Raw genomic sequence first — 22,395 nt, forward strand, 5'->3', positions numbered from 1 at the left:
GTCTTGAGAGAGGAAATGACATTGGTGTCAATGAAGGCCTTTCTGAGCCATCGGATGTCAACACTAATATCTTCATCTGTGTGTGAAGATGAACGGAGGTCTGACGGGTGTCTAACCACAGGAGGAATTAATGACAGAATTTACATTTTTGGGTGAACTAACCCCTTAAGCAAACATTTAACCCAACCTCTGGGTTAAAACAACCCAATTGCTGGGTTTGTCCATTTTAAACCCTCAGACTTTGTCACACATTCAGACTGTGTTGGCTCATGGGACCCAATCCAGTGTCACTGTAACCTCAGTACAGCCTGCATGATTACATCTGTAGTCTGAAGGGTTTATAACTTTAAAGCGTCTGTCGCTGACTTTTGACTAACCTCTGGTTTCACCACAAGCCTCTTCGAGCCGTGGGAACCCTCTGTGTGTCTGCGCCTCGCCTCGACTGTATTTGTGAATTATTGCTGATGCAGCGTGGGTTCTCGTTCAACAGATGTCAGAGGTCACGCAAATCCATCAACAGTGCAGTAATAATCACGTTAAGGTCATGTGATGTGGTTATAATGGGCAATGACATGCATGCTTTCATGTTTCATAAGTGTCTCGGATTATAATTTTGATCTGAAAGTCAATATCACAGAAATAATGTGAGGAATATCTGGAGTTAAAGCTACAGTGTGTAACTTTTTTAGTTTATTCTTAGCTAAAAACACTTCTTTCAAAAATATATGTGCTCATTAATGTATATTTACTTCTTTCAAGTAATAAAGTATTCTCGTAAGTTTATACTATGCCATTGAAAATACATACGGGTGAGGGTTTCGAATGCCGGTCGCCATGTTGCCCCTCCATCTTGAAAGTACATTAACCCAAGAGGGACATACCCGTAAATTCAAGCTTTGCCTTTCGCATTTTAACACTCGATGGCACTCATGGACGAGGTCGAACTGGAACCCATGCTAATCTTGGACTAAATCGGCCACCGTAGGAGTTAAAACGAAATCAGAATGGAGAGGAACAGAAACGAATATTCACTGGATGGTCATATACCTTTACACCGCTAGATGCGGGAAAATAGCACACAGTTGAGCTTTAAAATGTCATTATTCCTAATGAAATATAAATATAATCTACTGATGACTGACAATAAATACTACTAATACAAATATTTTATAACTATATAATCCTTCAATTTCATGCAGCATCATTAAAACCCGTCTCCCTTTACATTCAGTGTGAACTTGAATATAATTTGCCATAATTTAAATGGAATAACAGAAAGAGGAATCATTAAAGATGTTCAACATAATCATACAATAGAGGGACTGAGTCCAACACAACAACTAAAATGTTCCAGAGCAGATTATTATTATTTTGTTTTTTGATCAAGGTTTCCATCTGTTAAACACACTTCATGTTGTTTTGCTCCACTTTGAAGATCAGAAATGATGTGTTCTTCCACCATGGTCTAAAAATATAAAAGCCTTTTTCCGTCACTAAATAAAAAGAGTAATTAATTGCGACTTTTTATCTAAGAATTCTGAGTTTTTCTCATAATGGTGAGTTATAGTCATAATTCTGCCTTTTTTAAATCACAATTGCGAGTTATAAAGTCACAATTCTGAGATAAAAAGTCACAATTACTCTTTTTATTATTTTTATTTAGTGCCTGAAACCGGCTTTCCATATAGTTAAACATATTTAATATAAATGCTTATGTCTATAGGTGGAATTTCAAACATTGAACATTGCAGTTCAGTGTTGTGTGCAGGTTTAATTGATACTGGCACAACACTTACGTGAATTTATTTAAACTTAATATTTTGTGCTTAAAATGACAAGTATTCATTTTTTAGTTCCTTTAAAATTTCGGAATCAGAATTATAATCTTTTCTCACTTGAGTTCAGAATGTGTGTACAGATATGATTGACCACTAGACAGCGCTGTTATCTAATATTACAGCACCTGGTTTACTTGTTTAATCATGTTGTCTGACACTAACCCTATAATCCTAAATTAACTAAAGTAACCATCCAGATCAGTTAGTTTACACTCATGTTTATCACTTGGCAGTTACCAATAATCTGGAATGTTCTTGTGTCACTGTTTATTTGTACTCAGTTCAGTGAACTCAGGATATTATTGCCAATTATCGTCTCGTTTCGAAGGGAGTGTGATTGTGCCAAAAACAAGGCCATGGTCTTTTGGATGTTGCTCCATTATTATATGAACAAAAGATCAATTGCTAGTATTTGTTTAATGCCACTGTGTTAATTATGAAACATAATGTTAATGAGTAGAACTACCTGATTTGCTGAGGCAGTGATAAGTGTTGTCATCATGAATATTAATTGGGTTATGTGACTGGATGCTCCAGTCAACGCCTCAAACTGGTTGTTGTGCTCCTCAAACCATTCCTGAAGCATTTGTGCTTTGTGTCAGGAGCATTATCCTGCTGGAAGAGCCACAGCCACCAGAATACCGTTTCCATGAAAGGCTGAACATGGTCTCAGCAATGCTTAGGTAGGTGGAGCGTGTCAAAGTAACATCCACATGGATGGAGGACCCAAGGTTTCCCAGCAGAACATTGGCCAAAGCATCACACTGCTTCCGCCGGCTCGCCTTCTTCCCATAGTGCATCCTGGGGCCATGTGTTCCCCAGGTAAGACACACACACACACCCGGCCATCCACGTGATGTAAAAGAAAACGTGATTCCTCAGACCAGGCTACCTTCTTCTATTGCTGGTCCAGTTCTGATGTTCACGTGCCACTGTTGGTGCTTTCGGCGGGGTCAGGGGTCAGCATGGGCACCATGACTGGTCAGCGGCTATGCCGCCCCATACACAACAAACTGAGCTGCTCTGTGTATTCTGACAGCTTTCTGTCAGAACCAGCATTAACTTCTGGAGCAGTTTGAGCTCCAGTAGCTCGTTGAGAGCGTGTCTTTCTGAGCATTGTGTGTGTGTGTGTCATAGTCAGGTCATTCACAGACAGCGCGTTCTCGTTTCTCTTGTCTTGCTTGGATGCTTAAGCATTTGCATGATAGAAAGCGCGTGATCGTATAATGTAATGTGGCCATGGGATGACGATGTTGTGTTAATGGCTCTAAATATTTTTAACGACTTTAACAGAAAAAATAATGTGCTAATTTTGACAGCACTAATATCTATGTATAGTTGATGCAAATTTCATTCAGGAGTTGATGCAACTTTACAGTTGTAAGATTGCACTTTTTTGTTACCAGTGGGCTAAATCATGCTAGTGTCAAAAACCTTACAGTTTACAGTTGCAAATATATTAGTAGAATGTAATTTTTACGTTACAGTAAGAGATTGCACTTTTTACCAATGTCTGTTTTGCATAGCTACCACACTTTTTTCTTTTTATTTATTCATTTTTACAGAAGTTGTTGCATATTCCTTTTGTAAAGCTACAGAACTTGTTTGAGTCATGTGTTTATTAAGGTCTGAAATAAAACAAGATGAGAAGTAAATTCCCAGCCCTTTCTGTGATGTAGGCCATAGCCTAGTATGCTTGCATATCATAGGAAGTAATAAGAGATACTCTTTAAATTATGGTAGTAGCCTAGTGAGAACTGGGTGTTGGGGAATCACTTTTTTTCTCTTCTTCATTAATCCGCAGTTTTTGCAATTTTACGCGATGAAATTACCAATGAAATACGCGGATAAATATCCCTCATATTCCATCGGATTTAAGAAAACGTGCCGCAAAATCAAGGATTTTTCCCCGCAACAATCACAAAAAACAAAACAAAAAATCAGCATTTTTTGGGAAGAACTTCGGGAGATTGGGAGAGTGTGTGTGACTGAACTCGGGAAGTTTGAGGGAGGAGCGCGCGCGCTGCTGGTCAGTCGGACACGCGCTTCTTCAGTCAGTCTCAGGGCAGCTTCAGGGTCGGTTCGGGACTGGAAATGGGTCGGCAGGGGCAGAGATGGTCGGTGTGGATCCTATTATTCGGATTATCAGTGTCGGTTAGCGCGATAACACGACATGAGCTGTTTTCATTCGGGAGAAACGCTGGCGATCAGTCTCTAAATAGCGGGAGCGATGAGACGCGCGAGGTCGCGCTGGAGAAGCCCGTGACGTTTTACGACGGACAGTTCAACAGTATTTACGTGAGTGTGTCAGATGCGTCTGATTGTGGAGTAATGTCACCCTACAACAACACTCTGGGATATTAACTATCGAAGTTAAAAATAATTGCAATATATATGCACTATGGTAGTTAAATTGCCCTTCAGGACCCAAAGTTCGCAATTTACCTTGTCTCTCTCTCTCTCGCTGTGTGTGTTTGTGTGTGTATAGCCTATATATATAGGCTATATAATATGATGTTTGTGTTTATATATATATATATATATATATATATATATATATATATATATATATATATATATATATAGCCTGTGTGTATATATATATAAACACATACATATAGCTACCCCCCTCCACACACACACAGCTCATTACACTCCTCTTAAAATAGAAATGTGCTGTTCCAGTGCTAATTGATTGATAGATCTATTGTTATTTCAGGTTTACCTGCTTCAGAAACACATGATGAGCATGATATGATCTGTCACTAGTGCATTTCACTGTAGAATATATGCTGTTTAGGACAGGATGTGATTTTATCCTCTGAGAATTGAGTGCCTGATTGATTGCATTGATGAATCATTAACAGCTAGAGTAGGAATGCTTATCACAAGTGTAAATAGAGCCGGTTCTGCGTTCTCGTTGAGACTTCAGGTGATTCTGTAGTTAGGACACATTCCTTCATGTCTGTAGGCTATTGATCGGGTGGACTGGCTCACAGGACCGCTTTAGATGTCGTACATCTTTATGGAGAATAATCTCAGAGGACTTGACTAACAATAACATTCGTAATTACAATCCCGTGAATGCTTCCTTTCCCACAGGTCTCCTCCGCCAGTTTCCTTTCCAGGACAAGCATTGTGGGTCTTACCATGAACTGTTTATTTGAGCACAATGCATCACTTCATAACATTTTTTGTTGGTTTGTAGTTTACAAAACTCCAGTTTTTGGAGCAAATTATGAATGAATGGCAAAGTCACAAGAAAGGAATGAGGTTTCCTTCATTCAGGATTTATAGGATCTCCAGCTGAATAAAAGTGCATGTGTTTGTAGATTCTGACAACATCTGGAAACACACTCTAAGCATGCACATCTGTTTTAGTGAGGTGTACAAATTATTAAAACGTGCACGACATTCCTTTTTAAACCGCTAAAACATTTAGTCGTTTGTTATTCAATATGTTAAACTTAGCTTTTTTTCCTCAGACGAATATGCCATTTCAAATATTATCCAAGCTGTTTTTAGTATCTGTTATGATATATTTTTTAATGTGCAGAGACGAAACAGCATTTACATGCACATTTCTGCATCTAGCAGACTTTCATCCAAAGCACCGCTTGCAGTATGTGAACATATATTGGCGTACAGTGTGTATATATGTGTGTGTGTGTGCATGTGTGCGCGTTTGTGAATATGTGTGTCTATATAATATGTGTGTCTGTATATATATATGTGTGTGCGTGTTTGTGTGTGTATATAGCCTGTGTGTGAGTGAGTGTGTGTCTGTGTGTGTGTGTATATATATGTATATGTGTGCTTGTTTGTGTGTATATATGCGTGTGTGTGCGAGTATTTGTGAATATGTGTGTGTGTATATATATATATGTATGCATGTGGCATCTATATCATCTGTATGTATATATAATATATATAGCCTATATAGTGCGTGTTTGTGAATATATATATATATATATATATGTGTGTGTGAGTGTGTATTTATACATTTAGCAGACACATTTATCCAAAGCAGCTATCAGTATGTGAATATATATTGACGCACAGTGTATTCATGAAACAATACCAGGATGACCCGCCCGGAAACCTCTTTGAAAACAATCATTATGTTTGTAAGTCTCTTGGGTGACGCTTTAGGGAATCTGGTCAAGCATAAGAAGACCATGATCACAAGATTAGGCCTTTGGATTGGTCTGATTCGTCTATGCTGAGGATTTGAGTACTAGACTATCAGAGTAACTTAAAGCTAGTGTGTAACTTTTTTATTCTTAGCTAAAAACACTTCAGTTCTTTCAAAAATATATGTGCTCATTAATGTATATTTACTTCTTTCACGTAATAAAGTATTCTCGTAAGTTTATAATATGCCATTGAAAATACATACGGGTGAGGGGTTCGAATGCCGGTCGCCATGTTGCCCCTCCATCTTGAAAGTACAGTAGCCAAAGAGGGACATACCCGTAAACTCAAGCTTTGCCTTTCGCATTTTAACACTCGATGGCACCGTGTCGAATGTGAAGAGGGGGATTGCCATGTTAATCTTGGACTAAATCGGCCACCGTAGGAGTTAAAACGAAATCAGAAAGAGAGGAACAGAAACTAATATTCACTGGATGGTCATATACCTTTACACCGCTAGATGGGGGAAAATATCACACAGTGTAGCTTTAATATTTGACTTGATAGTCTGGATGTAGAGACACTGGAGACTTTGATATCTTGTTATCTAACAAGTCACAATCATCAATACTCTGCAAAAAATGCACTTCTTATTTAGTATTTACTTTTCTTGTTTCTAGTCTAAATATCTAAAAATTCTTAAATCAAGATGATTTTACTAGATAATTAAAATTAAATTATATTGTTTATTGTTTTCTTGATCATCAAATCAAATTGAAGTGAGTTTTTGCTAAACCAAGCACAATGATCTGCCAATGGGGTGAAAAAAATAATCTTGTTTCTGATTAAAATCTTGTTTTTTGTTTCTGTCCCAATCAGAAACCAGATTATTTTTCTCACCACATTGACAGATCATTTTGTTTGTTTTAAGCATCAACTCACTTCATTTAAAAATCCCCCCCCCCCCCCCCCCCCCAGAAAACAAGAACAAATAGCTTATGTCATTTTACTTATCTAGTGAAAGCATCTTGATTTAATAATTTGTAGATATATGGACTGGAAACAAGAAAAAAATACTAAATAAGAAGAGCATTTTTTGCTGTATTTAAAATGTTCTTGTCATTTGTGTTACATTACATTTACATTTACATTTAATCATTTAGCAGACGCTTTTATCCAAAGCGACTTACAAAAAAGGGGAGAGCAATAGAAGCAACGAAACAAACAAGGCCAACAACCTGTAAGAGCTGTAAGAAATCTCAATTAATTAGCACAGTACACAACTGTTTTTTTTTTTTTTTTTTTTTGATATATAGCCAGCTACAACAAATACTCACGTACGGAAAATACAGAACACTGGATTTTGATAACTATGATAACAACCCATTACATGTTCAAAGTATTGTTTTAGCTTTATTAGAATAGTTTCATTGTTTTACAGTGTGTGTACACGTGTGGGTGTTTGGCAATGGGACTTTATTCCCTAAGCCATCACAAACACCAACTGGGTTATTGTTGATTTTAGTGCACATTTGACTATTTACTCTTTTTATGGGAACTTGCACTGAAAAAAATTACTTACTAATATCCTTGTAACAATTTGTATTAACACATTTAAAGTATATTTTACTGCTTTGTACTACTTACCTGTTATTAATATCAAGTAAAATGACTATTGAGCTTAACATTCATAAAGAAAGTATGTAAATATTACTTAATTATATTTAAATTCACAAATATAATTAAGTCAAATCTACTTAACTAAGTTACTACACTGTAAAGAAATATTGTTGGTTTAACTTAAAGTAAGTTACCTGGTTGCCTTAAAATTGTTTGCCTGAGTTCATTGAAATAATTTTTTTTAGCTCATACAACAAAGGATAATGGTTTAATACATAGGAACTCAAAATATTGTTATCTGAACCACATTAATTATCTAAGTTGATTTGACAAATGATAAAAAGTTGTGATAAATCATGGAAATATTTTTTGCAGTGGAGTATCTTTGAGTTTGCCAACTTGTTTGGGTTTACAGTGTCAGGAAAAAGGTTTAATGTGGTTCTATAAAGGATGCTAGGTTTCTTGACTCAGTTTTAAATAACATTTTATACCAATAAAGTGCTTTGTAAGTTAAAATGTCTTAAATGGTTTCAAAATACTTTCACTGTAAACATGTTGCTGCAATTTGTTATAACTTAAAATGTGTTGAGGGAACTTAAATATCTAACATTATTTACCTAAACTTAAACCTTTAAGTCAAGCTTGGACACTTTTTTTAAGTTGAAATAACTCATTATTTTTCTAATATTACATTTTAAGTTGTGATATAGTCAAGGTAAAATAAAATAATTAATTAAAAACTAAATCCATAAATGACCCCATGATTGAATACGAAGCGCCTGACGGAACCCTTTAAGGTTCAATATCCTCCCGAGACCCAGGAACAGACTTTTGTCCTTTGTAGTGGACATTATATTTTTTTATATATAATAAATGTCACAATATTACGTCTGGATGTCCCGTAAAGAGCACATTTAGGGCTTTTCAGAAATACCAAATGTTTGGAAGTTTCATAAATGCCTCTCCTTGGACTTTAAAAATGACTGACATTAATTTAGCGATCAAATTTAACGCTCTTATGGACATATGACATATTTTCAAATTGTTTGTCATAAATTAACATCTCACGAAAATGTTATGGGGTTTCAAATCAAAATATGACTTTCTTTTATGATACAGGGCATTGATTTCTCTCTAGAGGACACTGAGACTTAAATCATGTTTATCAGGCATTCTGGGAGAGTGGGAAAGAAATTATATTTAAATATTCCTATGAAATATTAGATATTTTTATGAAAATCTTTTTACTACTCCCAATATTATACTTCTGTTGCACCAAGAACACATTAATATGCAAATTAGAGACAGTGTATAGATACATTGTGTATAATGGGAAAACCTACATATTTACACACATATTGCATAAAGCAAAATCCTGAAACGTAAAAATTGATTGGTATTTTTTCCATGACTTTTTATATTTAGAGTTCTGTGTCCCCTACAGAGGACATATATGAATAAAATATCATTTTGCAAATGAGAGATGAGATGAGAGAGAGAGAGATCACATTATGAAATAAATGTTTTTCTCCAAAGCACGTTGGACACAATTACTGGCACCCCCTAGAAATGTTTATGAGTAAAATATCTCTGAAGTATATTCCCATTCATATTTACATTTTTTTTTAGCACCTTAGGGTGACTCTAGAACATGAAATTGTCTAGCTATGACTTTTTATTTCACAGGGATATAAATATAAGGAAGCACAAAGGCCGAAATCCCTTATCAAAATAAGTAAAAGCACATAATAAAGTTCTGATGTGCAGCAAAAATTGTTGAGCTTCACAAAATAAGAAAACAGCTAATGCATTTAAAGACCCCATTTCACCATCAGGGCAATAATTAAGAAGTTCAATCAACTAAAGATGTTATGAATCTGCCTGGAAGAGGATGTGTGTGTGTGTGTATCGTCTTAATATGCGGTGAGGAGGATACTCTTATTAGTATCCTTTAATTTAAATACTTTTTGCAACCCCCTTTTTCCGAGATAACAGCGCTGAGTCTTCTCCAATAATGCCTGATGAGTTTGGAGAACACCTGACAAGAGATCAGGAACATTTCTCCATACACTCTAAAAAATGCTGGGTTAAAAACAACCCAAGTTGGGTTGAAAATGCACCGACCCAACAATTGAGTTGTTTTAACCCAATGGTTGAGTTGTTTTAACCCAGTGGTTGAGTTGTTTTAACCCAGTGGTTGGGTTAAATGTTGCTTAAGACAACCCAATTGCTGGGTAAGAACAACTCAACCATTGGGTTAAAACAACCCAATTGTTGGGTCGGTGCATTTTCAACCCAACTTGGGTTGTTTTTAACCCAGCATTTTTTAGAGTGTACAGAATCTCTCGAGATCCTTCAGATCACAGATCCATGCTTGCGCTTCTTCTCGTCAGTTCATCACTCATTCTCTTTAGGGTTCAGGTCAGGGGACTGGGACGGCCATGGCAGAAACTTCATTTTCTGCTCAGTCACATTTGTGTGTTGATTTTGATATTTGTTTTGGATCGTTGTCCTGATGGAAGATCTAACCATGGCACATTATAAGATTTCTAGCAGAGGCCGTCAGGTTTAGATTTTTTATTTGTTGGTATCCATTATACCATGTGTCTGAATAAGATGTCAAAAAAATAGGGCCACAACATCAAAGATCCAGCGGTGTATTTAACCATGGGCATGGGGTAATTTCTATTCCTGTTTGCACCAAACCGATCTGGTGCGTTTGCTGCCCAAAAGCTCTTTTTATAGTGATTAATATCTGACTACACTCTAAAAAATAATTCAGTGGCTTAGTAAATATCACAGTAATAATTAACTTTATTAACTTAATAAAATCTCTCAATATCATTAACTTAATGGTTTTAGTTAAACATACCAAAATAATTGACTAAAAATCCAACAGTTAATTTTGTCTAAAATGTATAGTTATATTTAAGTTTTTTTCACTAAAATAATTTAGTATTCAAATAACCAATTATTTATTTTAAATATACTTAATACATTTGCGAAATTTATTTCAAAATATTTGAGAATGGAGAATTAAACCGATCTGTTTAAAGAACCACAAATATTACTTAATTAAAATCAAGATTATTAATATTTAACACACACTGAAGAAATTGAGTTAGTTTACTCGATTAAAACAATGTGCCCCTCCCCCACCCTCTGACGCCACGACAGCTCGACGGTTGAGTGAGTGCGGATATTTGAATTCTCCTCAGTCACCAGAGCAGTTTCTTCTTCTCAGCGTCGCAGAATTGGGGCATTTCCTCTGTGAAATTCAGGTTTGTATGTTTTTTTTTATTATCTATATAATCATTACTGTGCTAAAAGGCATTTTATTTAATTCAAAACAACATACAGGGACAGTGTGAGTCACCTTAAGTTAATGTGTGGCGTTGGTCTTTGAAACGCCTGCTGTGTTGCTCAAAACACACAACTTTATTCCTAAAGATAATGAATATTATGAATTTGGATGATAAAATCTTATTAAAACTGGGCACTGTTTGTTAATTGTCAGGTTATGGAGTCTGGCGCCTCGCAGCATCTTTCAGCTACGAATGAAACGCAGGACAGCGGTCTCAAGTTCAAAGTCCACCCGCAGACCGCATCTCAGGCTCGAGAAACAGCGCTGATACGGTGGAAATGGGATAACAGACCGGTTGATTACACTTGAATTACTTTTAAATGTTTAATTTTTACTTCTAAAATGTTTGTTACATGAGTTTAAATGTTGTAAAATAACTGTTATTCTTTACATGTCAAAAGAGTAATATATGCTGTAACGTTATTGCTGTAGTACTCATCGACAATAAAGGCCATGTCATGTATAAGTGTGTTTGTGTGGACTGTGGAGTATTTTACAAAGGTTTAGAGGAAATTAAAGTTATACTATACAAGTTAGTAATACTCATAAATAAAAACAGTTCATATTAGTCATAAATATTGGTTTTTAAAATGCCTTTTACCCATTTTTTTCTACTCAATTGAATTTGTTAATGTAACAAATGCAGTTACTCAGATCTACTTAATTTTTTTACTTACATTTACTCAGATCATATGGTGTCTATAATTGATTTCACTTCTTTAAAATTTACTCAATTTTTTTAGTGTAAAAATGTTTCACCAAAAAAAATTGAGTAAATCATAGTATTAGTTTTTAGAGTGTACAGAACCAGGTCCCTTTTAAATTTCCAGTCGTGTCTGACAGCTGAATATGCTGGAGTTTGTTTCTGGATGAGCGAGGAATCCCTCCCAAACAACATGTGGTGATGTAGGGGTTGTAAGATATATATATATTTATATATAAATATATATAAATATATTTGGGGGGGGGGGGGGGGTGAAACACTCAGTTTCAGTCAATCTCATGTCAATCTTGAGTACCTATAGAGTAGTATTGCATCCTTCATATCTCCGAAAAGTCTTTAGTTTTATTATATTTATAAAAGAAATATGGGCTGTACCGAGTCTTTCCGGAAAAAAACGAGCGTCTGGAGGCGTATCGTGTGGGCGGAGCTAAAGAATGACGAGCGCGCAAAGCGGTGACGTCCTCAAGCGTGGAGAAACCCATGGCTATCTCAGCTAATACAGATAATGATCCAGAATCAAATTTAATAGGAGAAACAACAACAGCAGGACGTCCGTCTCTGTGGTATGGACTGTATTTAGTGCCCTGTCAACATTTGTGTGTGTTTACTCGCAGTTTATGAGGACATGATTCGGTTTATGGACTATTGTATGCGACTAAACCTTAGCAGTAGCAAGCAAAACGGTTTTGCACGTCAGACTAGTGTAACGTTATACAGAGAACAACAATGGAGAAACCGTTAGCGCATTTGAATGACGAAGCACGTGATTGTGTCGTTTACTGATGTTTACTCACGCGACGATAGCCGACAGCACAGACATTTGAAGCAGTTTTACTCACCGGCTGCTTCCAAAGCAGGACCGAACCTTTATCGCTGGGACTGCTCCGTCAAAAACACACTTCTTTGGTATGATTTGGTGAAGTCCTGACAGCAGTGGCGTGTAAATCCACTTTGAGACGCGACTGAAGCGTATGTTGTGAAGCTTCCCGTCATTTCTGCGTTCAAATCGGTTCAAATGCAGCGCTGCCTTCCCGGAATGCTGTGCTGAAGCGTTGAAGTCGCTCGACGTCACCCATAGGAATAAAGTGGAGCGCGGCGCGACAGAAGTGTTCACAGATGACTAGATCTGCACCTGAGAGACTGTTTATGGCCGTGCATTTTCTCTCTCGCTCTAGTCACGCGCGCGCACCCTACCGGGAGAAGAGCCCGTACGGCCCATACAAGGACCTTCCGCTCTATTAACGTCAAGCCGAGCCATACTCGAAAAAAACTCTGAAACTTGTGAGAAACCGGAAGGAGCATTTTTGACACAGAAATACTCCATAAAGATTCAAAGGGTCTGAATCAGCATATTTATTCATGATTCGGAATGCCAATGTCACGTGATTTCAGCAGTTTGACACGCGATCCGAATCATAAATCAATACACTGATTCATAACCGTTCAAATCTTTATTTGAGGGTCGAAAACAAACCCAGAAGAGAAGACAATGCTGAATAAAGTTGTAGTTTTTGTTATTTTTGGACCCAAATGTATTTTGGATGCTTCAAGAGACTCTAATTAACCCACTGATGTCTCATATGGACTACTGTGATGATGTTTTTATTCCCTTTCTGGACATGGACAGTATAGTGTGCATACACTTTCATTGAAGGAACAGAAAAGCTCTCGGACTAAATATAAAATATCTTAAACTGTGTGTGAAGATGAACGGAGGTCTTACGGGTGTGGAACGACATTAGGGAGAGGAGTTAATGACATACATTTCATTTTTGGGTGAACTGATCCTTTAATCGATTGACAACACATGTTGATCTCTATAATCAGTGTCTTCTGTATCTATATCTCACATGTAGATCAACACCAATGGATTTGTTGCCCTGGAGAGTCCTACAGGAGAGTCAGAGTACCTCGGCAAAATGCCGGCCAGTTTTAAGATGATCGCTGCTCTGCAAGGCGACCTGGACACCAGCGACGGCGTAGGAAAAGTCTTCTTCCGGCAGGACTCCAATCCGGCTCTTCTCCAGCAGGCGGCGGATCACATCAACAGAGCCTTTCCTGAGGACGATTTGGTGAACCCCATCCACGCGCTGGTGGTTACATGGGTGGATGTGGCCTCTCGTAGGGCCGAGATCAGAGGAGACGGCCTGGAACACACCGGAAGAGTGAGGTTCAGTTTATTTGTGGGCGGTTTCTGTCATTTTATCATGTATTTTTTAATTAGGGTGTTGTTGGTCATTCCTACTGCTGGTCGCCTTGCGTTTGTGTACGGCTGCAAAACATGCCATAGCATCTCACTGAAACAAATGCTTTCCTTACTTAGTGTTTTTGTCTATTTTCTAGTTAAAATATCTAAAAATTCTTACATTAAGAAACATTTACTAGACAAGTAAAAATTAATGTCTGGTTTTGGGGGAAAATAAATAAAAACTAAGAGTTTTTGTTTTTACACACACACACACACACACACACACACACACAGACACACACACACACACACACACACACACACACACATAGTATTTTAATTATGATTTTAACTATTTTGTACAATAGTTTTATTTTAATATTATGAATGATTTTTTAATATATTTTTTATGTTTTTTATTTTTTTATTTTTTTAATATCTATTTATATTTATATGTCTGTATTGTTTTTATTATAAATTGTATTAATTAGTTTAAGCAATTTTTCAGCAATTAATCAGTTTGACAGCACTAATATACATTATTAACAATAAATATTTATTTATGCAAGTATTTATTTATATAAGTTTCAGTAGCATGACAGAAATATGAAACTAATGTAACCCTTTTCCACACGAGTTTACATTTTTTAAATTAATTTACAATTATTATTTAAACTAATGATTTTATTTTAATAGTTGTATTAAATATTATCAAATATATATATATATATATATATATTTTTTTTTTTTTTTTTTTTTTTTATTTTATTTTTTTTTACTATTTTGTTCAATAGTTTTATTATAAAACTTTAATTTTTTATATAATTTTTTTTTTATTTATAGCTAATTGAAATTTTTTTAATTAATTTTATATTATTTATTAAAATAATGATTTTATTTTAATAGTTTTATTAAATATTATCAAAAAAAAAAATATATATATATATATATATATATATAATTTATTTATTTATTTATTTAACTATTTTGTTCAATAGTTTAATTTTAAAACTATAATTTTTTTATATAATATATTTATATTTTTTATTTATAGCTAATTGATTTTTATATGTCTGTATAATATATATATATATATATTTTTTGTGTTAGTAATTTTAAATTAAAATGCGAAATATTGCCTTTGCAGATAAGTACAATAAAATATGTTTTTTAACTAAATCACTGACTCTAATTTTAAAAATGACGGCTTTGTCATTTCAGATTGCTGTGTGTGAATTATAACACAGTCTTGGATTCAAGTAATAGTATAAAAAGGCAGAGTTAATAACTCATGTTGTTTAATCTCGTAGCGAAATACGTTTCAACTGGTCATTGCTTCGGTGGAGACGATGTCCTACGCGATCCTTCTCTACCCGAGAGAGGCGATGCAGTTCCAGAGCACACATGGCTTCACGATGCACGCCGGCTTCAGTAAAGGACAGGAGACATACTCACTCTTTTTCAGGAAAGCAGGACCGTACTATCGCATCACGGACGACACCGAGGCGTCGGTCAGGAGCTTGGCTGAGTAAGTTCAGTTGCTGTTTGTGTGGGTCTATAAGGATAGCTCACCAGAAATATTGCCATCATTTACTCTTTCTTCTGAAGAAATGAAAAGCAGACGTTCTGATGAAACTTCACGGCATATGTTTCCATACAATTGGATCATATTGACCACGTCTCAAGCTACGAAAATGACCAGAAAACACCATAATGCTCCTTAACCTCGTAACAGGGTTCGGAATGACATTGTCATGTATTTACTTTCCATTTGAAATGTCTGTGGAGGAGCTATGATGTCTATGTGGTACCAGTTGAAAGCTTAGAGTCTCTACTTTCTGGAGATATACATCACTTTGGCATTTGTTTTACACATAGTAATGTATTTACACTAAATTACTCTGGTGCCATTTCCGCCTGGATTTGTGGACATACAGTGGTCTAGGTTCAAAATGTTGGTGTCGTTTTACAGGAAAGCCTTTAAAATTACTTATTACACGGCTCTGTGAAATACTTGATTCTGATTGGTCAATCGCGCATTCCAGCGGTATGTTATTTCCAGATAACAACCGCTCATCCGGGTACTACGAGTTATCTTGACCGGTGCTACTTCTGTGTTTAACGCTGGCGCCATCTTGTGGCTTAAACAGCCGTGGGTTACAATGGAAGACTTCAAGGCGGGGTTCCTTTATAACGTTTTAAATATGGATATTTTTCTGACACAAACGCATCGATTGGAATCAGAAGGCTCTATTAACCCATCGGAGTCGTGTGGAGCACGTTATTTGACGGACAGCTGCATTTTTTATGGACTTCAAACACAACTACAACTACTGCTGGGATTAACGTTAGCCTGGACTTTTTAAATATAACTCTGATTGTATTTGTCTGACAGAAGAATGTCATATACACCTATAATGACCTGAGGGTGAGTAAATCAGAGGCTTGGTTTCATTTTTGGCTGAACTAACCCTTTCAGCATTCATTTTCAACATTTAGCAGCAATAGATAAAGGCTTAAAGCAGGTTGGAACTGTTTTTCTTTGCAGAAGCTTTGCGTAAGAGCTAATAAAATATTTAATCTCAAGACAATATTTTGTGTCTAATAATTATTTATTTGAGACTAGTAGCCGTGTAATAAGCGGGATAATGTCCACCCAGCCGGTTGTTATCGCAGAATAAACCCCTTCAGATTGTAAAACAGAACCCCTTCAAACACTCTGTCGGGGGTTTATTCTGCGATAACTACCGGCTGGGTGTACATTATCCCTTACATAAAACACTGCTAAAAGTGATAAACATGTAAGTATATGTTGTGTAAGCTGTTATAACCCCCCCCAAAAATTAGGCGCTTTTTGATTTTTTTTAAAATATAAATTAATTTTGGAAAATGTGTAACTCAGGCCCTGTGTGCTCTAGGACCCTGCAGACAGTTTGGGTTGCTTCCAGCATGTATAATTAATTTAAAGGCACAATATGTAATGTTTCAGCATTAAAAATATAAAAGATCACTATATCTATGTTATATATTTTGAAAAGTTGTGTGTTTACATTATCCCGACAGTTCTAATTAACTTCTAAATCCAGAGAAATTAATATTTTAATTCGAAGACACGGACCGTGTCTTTATTTCCGTTATGTCGCCAGTCTTTCACGTCATATCCACGTTTGCGTCTTGCTTCCTGCGGAACTCGGCGGAACCGCCAAACTCAAAGAGGAACACTGACAGACAGTATAAGGGGAACCCCCGTATAAAAAAGTCTGTATGATAATGGATCATGACTACTCTTTGCCTGTACGTTTTGCCAGCTCAACAAAGCGCAAACGTACGGGTGAAAAAAATGACCCGAGAAGATTTTGGTACAGTAGAAGAAGCAAGAGACGTGTAAACCTTGGAGAAGCCTTTGGAGATGGCGAAATCTTCGTGACAAGCTCGGACTGCAGAGATATGCTGATCTCGCTTGCGTTTTAATAAACAGGTCATTTAAGTAACCATTCAGCTAACATAATAATCATATAATCATAACATGCTGTATGTTTGCATATTGCATAGCGATCTTGACCACATTGAGACGCGTTTAGCTGAATACGTAATGTTATACATTTTGTATCGGCTTTTCAAACAGGCGGATTCTCTGTTTTTGGAGACTGAAAGAGCTATTTTTTTAAAAACTGATTCAAAAGTATTTCTATCCGTATATTTGGTGACACGATGATGTCGTGTGTAAAACGCAGATGGACTAGCTATTATTGGTTTTATATGTAGCTGGAGAAAGTAACGTTAGCTTCATAAGGTAATATGCCACTATCTTGGTCAATTAATATAAGGTGACCGTCACTTTTATCATATGTTAATACTAGCTACATATAATATTGATTTAATAATGATCTACTTATTCATATATCTCCGAGTTCCAAAATAAATGTTTATTAGAAGGATTGATGAACGTGGGGAGCGACACAGCGCGTGTTCCAATGAACAACGTATTGCTGGTGCTGGTTCTCTCATTTACTATGTTTTATGTTGGTAATGATAAACTAAATTGAAATGTATTTCCTTATTGAACAGTTGATATACAGAATGTTCGACAATCGCGGATGCCATGTCAATATATCTATAATTTGAGTAACTCAAATTATGATGCGCGGTTAATATGTCAACATAGCCTACCAACTTATAGGTATGTTGGCATAGCGACCGCCCGCACAACATTCTGTCTCGCACATTAGCTAACGTTACTGATAAGTTTGTTAAGTAACGGTAGCTCGCTGCTATTTCATTAGATTGACATTTCATAAAGTGAAAAGCCGTAACTAAACTTAACAATAATAGAGATGTAATATAACAATCAATTACCTTGTCAGTGAACATGTTTTCTGCTGGAGATGCCAGATTCGCTGGTTGACAGTGGCAATAATGACAACAACTCCCATGAGCCCACGCACTTTCCCGACGTCACCAAAGTACGTCAGTTGTTATTATTTTGAATGAGTGACCCCTAGTGGCCAAAAGTTGCATACTGCACGTTTAATGACACTGGGATATTGCATTTATATCACTGTACATGATGGTGGAGGGGGGTAGCAGGGTCGGGGGAGGGGGGGAAAGGGAAAAAGGGGGGTCATCCCTTCAGGCACATTTGAATAAATCTGGAATACAACATGACACAGACAAACTTCTTCTGCAGCGCCTACTTTTTTGGGGGGTTATTACAGCTTACACAACATATACTTACATGTTTATCACTTTTAGCAGTGTTTTATGTAACTTCAAAGGGTTTCCTGTAAAATGACACCAACATTTTGAACCTGGACCACTGTATGTGTGTATGGGAGGGTTTTCAATTTGGGTCGGCCAAATCCAGGCGGAAATCCCTATAACTTTACACGATTATTATACATAATTATTAATACTGTTATTATTATTAGTTTTAGTAATTTTAGTACTTAAAATAATAAATAGTTTAGAATAATTTAGAAAATAAGTAACAGCAAAGTGGATTGGATTGGGATTTTCATTTTTAGGTGATTTAATAATAATGTTTGGGTGACTTGTCCACTGTTTTTGTACTTTGAGCATGTTTTCCCACACCGGTGTTGAATGTGTTTTTCCAGGCAGACTAACTCCGGGAAGCGCGGCGTGTGGGTGTATGAAATCGGGACGTTCCCTCACTTCACCAACATCGCTCCTGGAGAAGTGCCGGACTTTCCCTTGGACTCCCACATCCAGCAGCAGCAGGTCTATCCTGATGTCCCGCAGGAGAACCTGGATGGAGTTTACCATCGCCCAGAACACCCTCCACCCGTTCAGGTGCACACGGTTCAGTTCCCACCGCGAGATCCCGAGGTGGTGGAAATCGAAAATGAAGACAACATCGAGGTGGACGGTCAGCACCCGCGGTTTATTTACTAGAATAAAACCTTTGTTCTGTTCTTTACGGTGGCCGGGAAGTGCAAAGCAACATAACAAAGTGTGAAATACTTTTGCGAAGCTCGAGACAAATTTACATTTTGGGAAACATTGTTACCTATCATAAAACACAATTACATGGGCAAAACACTTTTACCAAGGACGAAACAAATTTACATTTAAAGGGTTACTTCAGCGATTAGCATATGGCTTTGTATCAGTAGAAACCCTGGAATATAATCAAATGATTGTGCTTCCCCTCCTCATATCCCCCTGAGACAGGAGATTTATGCATTTTTTTTCTGGAAAATTTTTTGCACAGAGGCTAAAGACTACAGCCAGCAGAGGGAGCTATTTCCATGTTTTCAACTCGCGCATGGAGATCACACTCACAGCGCTTGGCTCGCAGCTGCAGGCATTCTTGTAAACAGTGCGGCCCGTGGAGCAAAGTGAGTGTTTTAGCTTCTCAAATTAATTCCTAACCCTTACAAAGGCATGAACTGAAAATGCGCTGTGAATCTATGCCGCGAACACGGTTGCGTTTACTTTAGCTCTCATCACGAGAGCTCATTCAGCTCATCATGAATGTGTGTAAACTCCTGCAGTGTTTATGCTGTGTGACTCTCCCTCAGCGGCTAAATCACATATTGAACACACACGTTCAGTTTACAATTGTAGTGTCTGTTCTCTAACTGAGTTTATGAAAATGAACGCGGTCGCGGTGGGAGAGTGATCAGTGATTCAGTAATCTAGTAGCGGTGGCTTTGGACAGCAAAGCATTCTGGGAAATGTAGTCTTTCATACCCATGAGACAAAAATAAATGTTCTGTCTTTTCTCAGTCTAGAAAGCAGCAAATTAAAAAAATTCACATTTCTACTACATTATTGGCCCAGTTTAAATACAGATTCATCTTCCCAGCGCTGAAGTACTGCTTTAAGAAGGAAACACGTATTGACAAAGATGACAGGACGAGACAACAACTCCCAGAATGCTTTGCTGCCTTATGAGGCCACTCCCAAAGCCACCGCTACTAGATTACTGGATCACTTTCACTTTCCCACCGCGACCGCGTTCATTTTCATAAAATCAGTTCAGTTAGAGAACAGACACTACAATTAAAAACTGAACGTGTGTGTTCTTTATAATATGATTTAGCCGCTGAGGGAGAGTCACAGCACAAACGCTGCAGGAGTCAGATTACATTGACAGTCATGGATGAGCTCGTGATAAGAGCTGAGGTAGCTCCTCTGCTGGCTGTAGTCTTTAGCCTCTGGCCAAATATTTCTCAGATGACGCAAATTGAAGATATTTGCCCGTCGGCAAAACTCCGAACACATGTTCCCTTTTTTAGAATAACTTCAGTGCCGTTCTTTGTTTGTTTCTCAGAGAAAAGCTTAACTCCAAGTCTTCCAGAGTCGCGGTCAAAGTTGATTCGAAAGACCGCCGTTCGCCAGTTTCTGTGTTTACTAGAAGCTCGCAAACGCAACTCGGCCGTCGTCATTATAGCCCCGCCCACCGACTCTATACACGATGTGATTGGCCTGACAAGAGTTTGGCGTTTACAGCTCAGAAGGGTATTGAGAGTTGCTAGACGACACTCGCGGCAGATTAGATTTGCTGCCGCTAGGGGGCATCTAGATTTCTAGGCTAAGTTTTTCCATGTTTTAATAACAAAATAAGGCGCTGCTAGTTGGAATAGAATCCGGAGACTGCCGCGAAGCAAAGGATAACATTACTATGTAACATTACTACGTAAAACGTGACTTAACTGAAGAGACGAATTAGCATATTTTGTATTAATATTAGAATAGAGTTCTAATGCATAACAAATAGTATTATTATTAAAAAACGTATTTCCCTGGATCTGACAGGATGGGCAAGCTGTCAATCAGAGCTACGCTAGTGCATGACATACAGAAATGATACCGCTGGCTGTGGCAGGAGAAAGTTGATTTGCATGTGCATAATTAGTTTCGTCCTTGGTCAAAGTGTTTTTCCCATGTAATTGTGTTTTATGACAGGTAAAAATGATTTACAGAATGTAAATTTGTCTTGTGCTTCGTTAAAGTGTTTCACACTTTGTAATGTTGTTTTGCACTTCCCGGCCACCGTAGTTCTTGAGCCAAAATGACTCTTATTCTTTGCCTACAGTGTTTACATACAACTCTGGGGAATGTGGCGGGCACAGATGCTCCAAATTTGGCGAATGTAGGAATTATCCGAGTGGACGATGCTGCCAGTGTAAGCCGGGATACTACGGCAATGGGATTCAGTGTGTGTCTGATGGTAATGCCTCTCGCTAATGGACTTTGGCTGTTATTGCTTTAGTTATGACCACTGACAGCCTGTCAAAATGTGAATATTTAATGCATTGAAGCAAAAAAAAAAAAAATAATATTAGATTTTAAGTTAATATTTCAATGATTTAATAACATATTCAATATTCATGTTTACAGCTGTTATTATAGTGTCATTTAGTATCTTTTATATTTTGAAATAGTGTTTATTTTTATATTTTTAATCATTTTGTTGATGTTTTAGTCTTTTTTGGTATTAGTTGTTGTTTTAGAAATATGTCTATATAGTTTATATTAAGTTTTATTTCAGCTTTAGTTATTTAATTTTGTTGTTTTTATTTTAGTACATCAAGTTGAACTTGTTGAAATTGTTTTATTTCAGTAATGTTAAGTTTAATAGAATAGCATATAATACATTTAATAATACATATATAATAATAATCATAATTGAATACCTTATTCAATATTCATGTTTACAGCAGTTATTTAAGTGTAATTTAGTATCTTTGTATTAAAATATTTTCTTAAAATATATACCTGTTTAAATTTTTTAATAATCTTCTTGTAGTTTAGTCATTTTTATTAGTTTTATTAGAAAAACTGTATGTCTATATTATTGTTTTTAGATATATATTTTTCAGTTTTAGTTATTAATTTTGTTGTTGTCATTTTAGTACATCAAGTTGAAAAGAAATTCATGTTTTTTGATTATTTTATTTTATTTCAGTTAATATTAGGTTCAATAGAATAACAATAATTTAATACATATATAATAATAACATAATAATCATAATTTAATATCATATTCAATTTTCATGTA

At 36.4% G+C, this 22,395-nt stretch overlaps 1 protein-coding gene across 1 annotated transcript in view; it reads left to right on the plus strand.

Moving 5' to 3' along the window:
- Window positions 1-3,863: 3,863 nt before the first annotated feature.
- Window positions 3,864-22,395, plus strand: part of nid1a (nidogen 1a) — a 58,649-nt gene continuing 40,117 nt past the window's right edge. The window contains exons 1-5 of the mRNA XM_067422139.1: window positions 3,864-4,136; window positions 13,537-13,845; window positions 15,179-15,396; window positions 18,983-19,254; window positions 21,430-21,564. Of these exons, the coding sequence (XP_067278240.1) occupies window positions 3,933-4,136; window positions 13,537-13,845; window positions 15,179-15,396; window positions 18,983-19,254; window positions 21,430-21,564 (1,138 nt within the window). The 5' untranslated portion in view covers window positions 3,864-3,932. The remainder of the gene's footprint in view (window positions 4,137-13,536; window positions 13,846-15,178; window positions 15,397-18,982; window positions 19,255-21,429; window positions 21,565-22,395) is intronic.

Source organism: Pseudorasbora parva, chromosome 17, assembly GCF_024679245.1.
Source record: "Pseudorasbora parva isolate DD20220531a chromosome 17, ASM2467924v1, whole genome shotgun sequence".
In the NCBI taxonomy this organism is placed as follows: domain Eukaryota; kingdom Metazoa; phylum Chordata; class Actinopteri; order Cypriniformes; family Gobionidae; genus Pseudorasbora; species Pseudorasbora parva.